General features: G+C 37.6%; 1 protein-coding gene across 1 annotated transcript in view; it reads right to left on the bottom strand.

Annotated features, from left to right (window-relative positions):
* The window catches only part of LOC101975928 (protein argonaute-3), a 121,011-nt gene extending 109,526 nt beyond the window's left edge, over nucleotides 1–11,485 (bottom strand). The window contains exon 1 of the mRNA XM_078025915.1: nucleotides 11,346–11,485. Coding sequence (XP_077882041.1) covers nucleotides 11,346–11,364 — 19 coding nt within the window. The 5' untranslated portion in view covers nucleotides 11,365–11,485. The remainder of the gene's footprint in view (nucleotides 1–11,345) is intronic.
* Nucleotides 11,486–12,132: the final 647 nt, after the last annotated feature.

The raw sequence follows: 12,132 nt of genomic DNA, 5'->3' as shown, positions 1-12,132 counted from the left end.
ATAATCCCTGCTATTCAGGAGGCTGAGACAGCAAGTCCATGTCTTGAAATAAAAAACACAACTGGGGAGAGCTGGAGTTGCAGCTCAGTGGTAGAGCACTTGCCTTGCTTGCGTGAGGCACTGGGTTTGATTCTCAGCATTGCATATAAATTAACGATTAAATAAAGTTCCATAAACAACTAAAAAAATACTTTAAAAAAAAGCAAATGGGGGTGCTGGAGTTGTGGCTCAGTGGAAGAGAGCTTGCCTTGTGTGGGTAAGGCACTGAGTTTGATTCTCAGCACCACATATAAATAAATAAAATAAAGGAAAGGTCCAACAACTAAAAAAAAAAAAAGTGAATGGGGATATATCTCAATAGTAAAGTGCTTCTAGGTTCAATAATGTCAGTACCAAAAAAAAAAAAAAAGTGGTCTCTAGGGTTATGGCAGAAGCTAATGGGGTGTTGTATAATGGGTACAGTTTCAGTTGTGAAAGATAAAAGAGTTCCAAAGATTGTTGGCCAATGATATGAAATATATTTAAGCATACCCAATTGTACATTCGAAAATGTTAAGATAGTAAATTTAATGGTATGTGTATTTTGACCCAATTTTTAAAAACCTAAATAATGTCTATTATTAATTTTTAAAATTTTCTAAAAAAAACTTTAACAATGCATTTTGCATGATATTAAATTTTTAGAGCTCAAAATATTATAGCTTTGTTAATCAAAATTCAAACAAATTCAATTAATAAATAACTGTTAAGAATAAATTAAAAATTAAAAAGTCCTATAACTATCTGAAAAAGTTAAATTTACAATTATAACTATTTTTTAATATTTATTTTTTAGTTGTAGTTGGACACAATACCTTCATTTCACTTATTTATTTTTATGTGGTGCTGAGGATCGATCCCAGGGTCTCACATATGTGAGGCAAGGGCTCTACCACTGAGCCATAACCCTACCCAATTATAACTATTTTTATACATACAAAAAGACTGAAGATCCAGATGGTTTCTTTAGATAATTACATTAAATATTTAAGGAAAAAAATAACACCTATCTTATATAAACTCTTCCCAAGAATAGGAAAAAAGTAAATATACCGAAATTCAATTTATGATGCTAAAATTTTGATACTAAAACCTGACAAAAACATGAAAAAGTAAAACTATGGGCCAATCTTATTCATGAACACATATGCAAAAATCTGAACAAAATGGTAACAAATTAAAAGGAGCAATGTATAAAACAAAAAGGATGAATTTATATTAGGAATAAAAAGTTAATAATAAATGTTTATTCAATGTGAATAAAAGCACATAAAGGGCTGCCCAAATCATTTGTTTTTAAATTTACTTTCATGTATTTTTAAAAATCTCCAAGAACATAATCTTTCCTACTGTGTTACAGAAGATTCTACCTATCCTACAGACAAGGCTGGGGATGTAGCTCAGCGATAGAGGGCCCCATTGTTCAATTCCCAGTACCAAAAATGGCGGGGGGGGGGGGGGGGGGGGAGGGGGGAGCAGAAAGAGTGGGAATAGGGGATAACTTACCTTCCTTTATCTTATGAGTCTTGACAGGACCAAACTGGATAATGTATAACAGCTAAAATTTAGCTCTTGGTTATTTATATATATTATCTTATTATCTCATTTAATTACATACATTATCTCATCTCATTCAATTGAACCTAGGGGTACTCTATCACTGAGCAACATTCCCCTACCCTTTTTATTTTTATTTTGAGACAGGTTCTCAATAAACTGTTGAGGCTGGCCTCAAACATGCCATCCCTTCCTGTCTCAGCCTCCTGCATTGCTGGGAGGCTTCATTTAATCTTTAAACCAACCCTACAAAGGAAGAATCATTTACAGATTAAGGTAAACAAATGATCTGCCTAAAGCAATATAGCTAGTTATTAGCAAAACATGGAACATGTTTTGTGTTCCACTCCTTGTGTTCAATAATCTATCTATTCTTCACCAACACCAAAATCTCTTGCTTATTCTACCACTGTAGTAAGTCTTGAAGTCACATCATTTCAGTCTTCTGAGTTCTTTAGTTCTATGCCAAGAAGTGTTACAATCTGATTTAAAATTTTAGCTGTTCTATGAAAAAATTATATGTAGGAGTACAAACAAGGACACCAGTTAGCAAGCTATTTAATAGTCTGGGCAAAGGCTAATGTTTACAAGGACTAAAGCAGCAGCAACTAGGAGTGATGTGGTGGTAGAAAAATATTTAGAAGGTAGGCCTGACAAGAATTGCTAGTAGATTAGATGTGGGATAAGAGAAAAAAGCACTCTTTAGGTTTTTCAATCTTAGTAACTGAAAGAAAAGTGTCATTTACTGAGAGAAGACTCAAGAGATAGCAGTAATTTTGGATAATAAATCAAGAAGAGTTTCAGGACATGTTAAGTTCAAGGTGTCTATACAAGCAGGTGTCCAGCAGATATAAATGTGGACTTCAGGACAGAGATCCAGGCTGGCCATGTAAATGGCGGGTATCTTTGGCACATAAGTCATATTTAAAACCATTGGATTATTATATTACACTTTTTTTGCCAATTTTTTCTCCATTATTTGCATCTTGCTTGGTATTCTGTTTCACAAATAAGCAATGAACAGAACTCTTCAGTTACTAATAGAGGAAACACTATCAATATAAGCATTATACTTTCAATGAAGTACACACTTCAGTTATTTAACAAATACCTATATTACCCACTAGAGTTGAAAATGTAATTACAGAGAATACAAAGCAGTATCTGGAATTTCTCTCTACCTCAAACTTTCCTTTCAGTAACTATAGTAAGCAATGTCAATTAACCAAACTAAATTTCAAGTACAAAACCATTTAATTTCAAACCATATGCATGGTCTATGTTGTTCACAGATCTAACAAATTAGTTGTAAGTCTGAAGTCAATAAAAGCTTAAAGCAAATATGAATGATGAAAAATAAGCAGTGAATAAATCATTTTCAACTATAGCCTATTAACAAATTGGAATTTCACTGGGAAATTTTGTTTTAATATTCATAGAATACCTGTTTCAACAATTCTACTTCTAAGAATTTATCCAAAAGTATGTACTGGACCAGTATACAAAGACCTATGTGCTAGGATAATTACTAAAGCTTTATTCATAATAATGAAAATCTGGAAAAGGATCTAAACTACCACCAATGAGACTGATTAAATAATAAATAAAATGAAATAATATTAGTAAATGTATTATATTGCTACATAGATATAAATAAGGATACGAGAAATTTTTCATGATAATGACTGAGTAGAAAAAACATTTTAAAAATAAAGCCTAGGGGCTGGGGTAGAGCTCAGTGGTAGAGAATTCACGTGAGGCACTGGGTTCAATCCTCTCAGCACTACATAAAAATAAAATAAAGGGGACTGGGGTTATGGCTCAGTAGTAGAGCACTTGCCTAGCAAGTGCAAGGCCCTGGATTCAATCCTCAGCACCATGTAAAAATAAATAAAATAAAGGTATTGTGTCCAACTACAACTAAAAAATAAATATTTTTTTAAAATAAAAAAAATAAAAGTATTGTGACCATCTACAACTAAATACATATAATGTGTGTGTGTGTGTGTGTGTGTGTGTGTGTGTATAAGAAAGCCGGGCTCCATGGCGCATGCCTACTAGGGAGGCTGAGGCAGGAGGATCATGAGTTCAAAGCTAGCCTCAACAAAAGAAGGTGCTAAGCAACTCAATGAGACCCTGTCTCTAAATAAAAACACAAAACAGGGGTGGGGATATGACTCAGTGGTCGAGTGCCCCTGAGTTCAATCCCTGGTACCTCCCCCCAACCAAAAAAAAAATAATGAGAATAATAATAATATGATAGATAGATGTCTGGGAAGATACACAAGAAAAAAATTAATAATGGTTTTACCTGGAGGACAGGACCATATTATCTTCACTAAATATTTTAGGCTTCCCTGTGAATTGTTTGCTTTTTAAAATAATAAACATTATTTTATAATCAGAAAAATTATTTTTGTTTTAGAAAAATATAGTTAGTCTTTAAACCTTATATAATAAAATGCCTCTGATTTTATACATTTTAAGCCCACAAGGCCAACTAGTAAACATTAGCAACTTTATTATGCTCCTACCTGCTAATTTCAAATTCCATTTATTCATTCAGTAAATCAGTCCAAACATATTACACTTATTATCATACTTATATTTACTAGTCACTACAGTTAAATAATCACTTGTAGAACTTTCAGCCTGTTGAGAGTTAAATTCCTCAAAAGGCAGGATGGGGCCCAGTACTATAGCGTAGGCATAGTCTGTAATTCCAGTGATTCAGGAGGCTAAGGCAGGAGGAGCACAAGTTTGAGGCTAATCTCTGACACATTAGCAAGGCTCTAAGCAATTTAGGGAGATCCTGTCTCAAAATAAAAAATAAAAAGGGCTGGGGATGTGGTTCAGTGGTTAAGCACTCCTGGGTTTAATCCCTGGTACCTACCTCTCCCCCTCCCCCTCATAAAAGGCAGTATGGAAACAATTTATTTTTATTTCTTTTTTGAGAGGAATACCAGGGATTGAAACCAGGGTGTTTAACCACTGAGCCACATTATTAGTTCTTTATATTTTGAGACAGGGTCTCAAATTGTTTAAGGCCTTGCTAAATTGCTGAGACTGGCTTTGAATTTATAATCCTCCTGCCTCAGCCCTCCAAGCTGCTAGGTTTGTGGGTGTGCATTAGCTAGGTAAGAATTTTTTTAATTAATTAATTTATTATTCCGCAACAGAATGTATTTTGATTCATTGTACACAACAGCATTACAACTTTCCATTTCTCTGGTCCATCTCATTCCACCATAGGTAAGAATTTTTTAAAAAGGCATTTCTCCCCTTGAAAATAATAGAGGACATTATCTAAGTGACCCATTTTGCAATCCATTCTTTAACCCATTTTTAAAATTCAGAGAAATATTAGAATATTTAGAAATCAATTAGAGTAACAGTATTAATAATGACTCAAAAATAGTATTATGTACATCTACAATTATGAACATTTTCTGCATATGAAATACCTAAAAATATTTCCTGTCTATATTACATAGATACTGTCTGATTTCCCAAGAACTTGACAATTTGGAAATAATGTATAAAATAAATGGCTGATAGTGAAGCCAGATTTAAAATTAGGTAGTCAGTATAGTTAGGTAAATCAGGTCTAATATGGAGTAAGATCTAAAATGGAGGCCATGCTGACAATGATTCCGGGAAACCAGGACAACTCATGGAATGTTAATGAAGTCCCAGAAAGGCCCTAGGCCAAAGTCCACCCCAAATAAATGTTACTGGAACCCAGGAAACAGGCCCCAACAGATTTGGAGATAGCCTATCCCAAGAAGTGATAATGAAGTCCTTCCTGCCCAGATTACCCACCCCTCGGGCCTTTCAACCTACATTCCATCACCAAAACTATAAAAAGGGGAGACAACAGCACTTCCATGGATTCCACCTTTTGGGTCCCCTTCTTCCTCCGGGAAAAGTCTTTTCTGCTGTCCTTAATAAACTTCTAATTTCTACTCTGACCTTGCCTGGGCGTGCTTTTCTGGTGTTATTCTTCAACATCGGGGAAGCAAGGACTCATCACCGGCCAACAGAGGTAACAATAGAATACAAAAAAATTTTCCAGATTATTTTATTAAACTGATATTCTAGACAAATGCACACAATTTTTAAAATAAAACATTTTATAACACTTATAAGAGAAAGCATTAGTTGTGTGACAAAGTTTTTCTGAATATCAATAGTCTTTTTTTCTTTTTTAAAGCAGTGGATAGCCAAACAAAGTCATTAATATTAACATAGATAATGGCACAAATTCCAAATACAGAAAGGCTGTTTATATATCCTAACAGAATAACCATTATGGTTGAAAAACCACACAATATTCTTTCTCACATCTGTTTTGTTAATGAGCCAAGAATGAAGGTCTATTGAGTATCTTAGACAACTGAATTTAAAAGTAGAAATGTCGGGGCTGGGGATGTGGCTCAAGCGGTAGTGCGCTCGCCTGCCATGCGTGCGACCCGGGTTCGATCCTCAGCACCACATACCAACAAAGATGTTGTGTCCGCCGAGAACTAAAAAATAAATATTAAAAAATTCTCTCTCTCTCTCTCTCTCTCTCCTCTCTCTCCTCTCTCACTCTCTCTTAAAAAAATAAAAAAATAAAAGTAGAAATGTCTGGTAAATGATGTTTATCCAAACATTATGAGACTAAACAGGTCTGGAAAAGATACTGTTCTTAAATAAATTATCTTTTTAGTTTTATCTTCCTGAAAACAAGTATCATTTTAGCTTTTTTTCTCCCAGTCATTATTTGTTATACATGTGGTAGTGGGGATAAACTCAGGGGCACTCTGCAACCAAGCTACATCCCCAGCCCTTTTTATTTTAAGATAGGGTCTCTATATTATTTAAGATAGGGCTGGGGTTGTGGCTCAATGCTAGAGCACTCGCCTAGCAGGCAGGAGGCACCAGATTCGATCCTCAACACCACATAAAACTAAAATAAAGGCATTGTGTTCACCTACAACTAAAAATATATATATATATATATATTTTTTTTTTAAAGATATGGTCTCACTAAGTTGGCTAGATTGGCCTCAAATTTATGATCTTCAAGCCTCAGTCTCCAGAGTTGCTGGGATTACAAGTGTGCACTATCTTGCCCAGCACAACTTATTTTTTAAGGTTCCAGTATTAAGTACCTTTCAGGTAGACCCTCAATAATTTTAAGAATATAGAAATCAGTATTCAACCAGAATCCAACAGCTTAAGATAACTTGGCAAGAATTCTTCTCTAACCTAGGTTTTTTCCACATACAATAGAGAGCTCTTCCAGGAAATATCCCCTTTGTAGGGCCCCAGGCCTCTTCACATACTGTCAGGCTAGGCTTATAGAACCAAACAAATGCATTATTCCCAATGAAAAATACAAATAAATACATATTAATTCTAAATTACCAACTTATTACATAAAATTATCCAAAAGAGTAGAAAGAAGTAGCACCCAAATGATCTTTTCATTCATTCTAACTGCTTTCCAAAATAACTTTATTCCTTAATTAAAAGAAAATATTAGGGCTGGGGATGTGGCTCAAGGGGTAGCACGCTCGCCTGGCATGCGTGCAGCCCAGGTTCGATCCTCAACACCACATACAAACAAAGATGTTGTGTCCGCCGAAAACTAAAAAATAAAAATATTAAAATTCTCTCTCTCTCCTCCCTCCCCCTCCCTCTCTCTCTCTCTCTCTCTCTCTCTCAAAAAAAAAAAAAAGGAAATATTAGATTAATTTGGAATTTGGTTTAAAAATGGTTCTAGCAGGGTGACTGGCTCATTGGACATTTTTAAAATGCCTTCATGTTAACCAAATTTTATATATTATTTTTTCCTTTTCTTTAAGGTCTTTGTTTGAAAGAAAAAAAAAAAGTTTCTTATCTCCTTTTCAGCTTTCCCTCAGAACATACCATCACTGACAGAAATTAAATTCTAAAATAAAAATCAAAATAATTTTGCACATTTCTGTATGTTCCACTTCTAAACATATACCAAAGGAAAAAAATTACAATGGCCACTGTAGGACACCATAATCGAAAACCCAGTAGAAAAACCTTTACTGCTTTCAAAATTCATGCCCACCAAACAGAACAGCAATTTGACATTTTTTCCTTCAAGCAAAAAGACTTCCAAAGTGATAGATTGTTTTAAGTACTAAGCTAAGGGGTTAGGGATGTGGCTTAGTGGTAGAGAGCTTGCCCAGCATGCATAGGTCCCAGGTTCAATCCTGCAAAACAAACAAAAATACTAAATACTATACTGAGAACCTGATAATGTTATTTGTTTTGGTATTCTGATTCCACAGCTTTTATCATTCTCATGTAATCCTCATTCTTGGTATACTTTTAGCTTCTATTCATGTAACTTTGGCTCCTTTGAAACTTAATCCCAAATGACTTTTAAAAAATTTCCAAGACAACTATATTCACAAATAAATTTAAAAGTTTACGAAAGAAACAGTCTATTCACTTTTGTAATATTGTATAAAACTATTAAGCATGTTAAACTGATTTGTATATCACTAATTTATGGTAAATGTTTTCCTTCCATTATTGAGTATAAATTCTTCCTGAGCAATAGTTTGAGTACCTAAAAAATACATACTAGAGTAGTACAGTTCTAAAAAATAGGTCTTCAGGAGAAGTAGCATCTAAAAGAACATTTCTAGGCTGGGGACATAGCTCCTTGAGTGAGGCCCTGGGTTTGATCTCCAGTACTGCAAAATAAACAAATATTTCGGCTGTTCCTATTCCCATTTTATATGAATATAAAACATAACCTACAGTCTTAGTTTAGCTGTAATCATACAATCAAAAACAGGGTTTCATCAAAAGTTTCCCTAAGTAAGCAGTCATAGCACAGATGCTAAATTATTATTATTTAAAAACTATGCCATTTTTTAACCTTAAATCAAAGTTCAGATGGTATTAAATCAGTAGATTGTACAGGGCAAACTTAAAAACAATTTAAAATATTTCACATAAAAGAGAAGATGGGGTTGTGGCTCATTGGTAGAGTGCTCACGTGGCATGTGTGAGGCACTGGGTTGGATCCTCAGCACCACATAAAAATAAATAAAATAAAGGTATTGTGTCAATCTACCACTGGGGGGGGGGACAGAGAAGAACATACCAATATTTAGTGAGAAATGATTCACCAAAAAATAATTACAAAGCATTTGAAGTCTTCTAATATACCAAATAAATTTAAGTTTTCTATTTATTCATGTAACAACCATCATGATTTCTGAGACTCTAACCAAATGAAAAACCTAACAGAATTAGAGAGCCAAGATTCAATACTAACCCAAGACTATTCAAGAACATCAAAAAATTTTAAGAGTATGTATATATGAGACAAAGAGAGAGAGAGAGAGAGAGAGAGAGAGAGAAAGAGAGAAGGGGGGGAGAAAATTCTGGATTTAGATTTTAGTTGCACATTTTACTTCACTTTCAAACCTTCAATCAGTATTATATATAAATAGCACTATATATATATATATATATATATATGTACATATATATACAGTTTCAAGAAGAAAGAAAATTTTGTTTGCAATGGCGACAATCCTGAACGAAACCATAGCTTATCTTTGTTATTAGACTAAAGTCAATCACACTAACACACTAAATGCACTGAAGTAAGAACTTTACAATTTAAAACAGCCAAGTGTGTGGTCAATAAATCTAACTATAGTTCCCCCAATGTGAAGACAAGTAAATAGATATATATTTCAGCAACAGAACCTCTAAAAAGAAATGTAAAACTCATTTTCTGGCCATATTTAGCTAGTTGTGCTAGTTGACAAGGTGGTTTCATGTCATAAATTTTCATTTGCTTTGTGCGCAGTACTGGGGATTGAACCCAGGCCCTCAGGCAAGTGAGGCAAGAGCTCTATTACTAAGCTGCACTCCCAGCCCTTCAATAAAAGTTTTCTTTTGAGACAGGGTCATGCTATATTGCTGAAGCTGAAGCTTGCAATCCTCCTGCCTAAGCTGACAGAGTAGCTGAGATTACAGGCATGTGCTACTGCAACCAGCTCAGAAGTATTTTCTACGTTATTGCTCACATGTTTGGGCATATGTTACTATGAAAATCCAAAGGATAAAAAGAGAAAAACCTTTGAAATATCCTCAAAAGTTTTAGCATGATTAGTAAAATGTTAGTTTCTCAGGCTTGACAACAGGACAGTTAAGTAAAAATTGCCAGTAGCTCCAAATCATCACATTTCCAGTACACGAAAAACAAAGAGTATGGAAGGATTAAAAAAAAAAAAAAAAAGAGGCAACTAGGCATGGTGGCTTATGCCTGTAATCCCAGTGAATTGGGAGGCTGAGGCAGGAGAAATCACAAACTTAGGGGCATCTTGGGGAGTCCCTTTCTCAAAATAAAAACTAAAAAGGACAGAGATGTAGCTCAGTGGTAGAGTGTCCCTGGGTATAATCCTCATTCCTACCCTGCCTCACCTAGTACTGAAAAATAAAGGAAAAGACAGGGCAGTTCTGTAAATACACAAATCAATAAAAAAGGAAAGTTTAATACTCTTCATAGTCTCGACTAACTTGTTTCTAAGAAGATATGCAGAAGGCAAAAACTGGAGCAAGAAAAAGAGAAATGGTTGAAATTGGGTATAGAAAATTCCTTGTAATAAAACTCATAAAAAAAATCCACATTCATAATTTCTGAGTGCCCTTTTGTATCCACTTGACAATTATATTTTCTAACTTGTTCAACAAAGCTTTTTTATGTCACTGGTTTTTCTTTTATTTAAAGTTTTTCTTGTATTGAGATATATCTCAAATTGGCAAAAAAGAAATGTGAAATTCTTGGACTTGTAATATCAGTGACAAATCACCCCTCCTCTCATATTTTGAAAAGTTAAAAGTGTAAATTAATGATCGTTTGGATGAATTGTACTTTCAAAGTTGACATACAAGCATGATCATTTGGTAAGAAACTGTTATGTAATGCCTGTTTTATGTGCCTTAATTTTTTTAGGACCATAAACAGTATTTTTTCCTTTTTCCAAAGGGCATTATTGCCCATGTTGCCATTTTTCCTCAAGAATGTCATTACCCCTCTCCCCAAAGAGCAGTTTTCCTAAATTCCAAATTTCCAGAACTATGACAACTGGTTCTCCGGGATAGAGAATGGAAAGAAGAAGAAAAACTACTGTCAGTAATTTTAAGATCCACCTTCCCGTTACAAGCAGAGACCTAGGCTGATATGACATTTCCAAGCTCCTCGGAAACTACACACACCATGCTACCACAGAGATCGGAAGAGATGTCGGAGATGAACGCAATGCCATTTTGCATCTCAAGTCGCACTGATACCTATTTCAAACTTAATCTCATCCGCTATCGCAGAGTCTTCACCAGCAGCTTACGAGGTAGGTAAGAGAGAAGGCAGGTCGCGGCACACAATTCGGTTAAAGGACACGCACATCGTTACACCTTCAACTGGAATAACGAAAGCTACGGCAAACCATACCAGGTTCTCAGGAAAAAAACCACTCTCGGGAAGGAGGAAAAAAATAAAATAAAAGTAACGTCGCTCAGATAATCCCAAACTTAAGCCCTCCTGGCAACGTCGCCAACTCTGTGGTCCCTGGGGAGCTGCGGTGGGGCCGCAAGACCAGCGACGCCCGCACGACGCGCACCTGGGGCGAAAGGAGCGACGACGCTTGGGGACAACATCGGGGTGACACCCGCACTTACTCGGCCCCACACCTCTGACTCACCTGCGGAGCCGATTTCCATTCATGGAGCTGGGGGGAGTGCTTGGGGCGAGAACGGCGCCCGCCACAGGGGCGAGGAGGCGGCGAGGGGGCGACGCGGCGCGACAGGCACTTCACTCGGCCCCGAGGCTGGGGACGAGGATGGCTTCCCCTCCGCTACCGCACTCCGAAGGCGCTCGGCCGGAAGGGCCGCGGTCGGGAGACAGCCCGGGATCAGGCGAGAGAAAGGAGAGGCGTGAGGCGAGGAGAGGGGACCCTGTCCGGAACTTGCGTTGCCGGCGGCCCCAGACGCTCCCGCTGCTCCCCACTACCGCCGCCGCGCTCCCCGGAGCCGCCCCCCGGAAGCCCGCCGGCGTCAGTTCCGCCGTCCCGCTCGCCGGGCGTCAGCGCCTCGCCTCCGGGACCCGAGCCGTTCGGGAGCGACGTCGGTGCGGGCGCGGCCGGCGCGGAGGACGCCGGGGAGGTGTCAGGGAGCCGGCGCCGAGCCGGGTGGGGCCGCGGGCGCGCGCAGCGGTGCCGGCCGGAGACAGCCCCGAAGGGCCGGCCTTCCAGCGCCATCAGGGCGGGGGTGCCGCTCACCCACTGCGACATCGCGGCTGTCGGAGCCTACCTGAGCGGCAGCCTACCTGCAGCCGAGGCCGGGAGCCAAGCCTGCCCCGGGTGGGCCGCTTCTCGGGCTGTGGAGTGACCGCAGCGAGCGGTCTCTCCAGTTCCACAGTGTTGCTTTAGCAACACGGGGAAGTAGTGCACAGTATCGGGTGAAGACAGATGATTAGGAAACATGACTTTA

This window comes from Ictidomys tridecemlineatus, chromosome 11 (genome assembly GCF_052094955.1).
Source record: "Ictidomys tridecemlineatus isolate mIctTri1 chromosome 11, mIctTri1.hap1, whole genome shotgun sequence".
Taxonomy (NCBI): domain Eukaryota; kingdom Metazoa; phylum Chordata; class Mammalia; order Rodentia; family Sciuridae; genus Ictidomys; species Ictidomys tridecemlineatus.
This window is presented reverse-complemented; position numbering and strand designations above follow the sequence as displayed.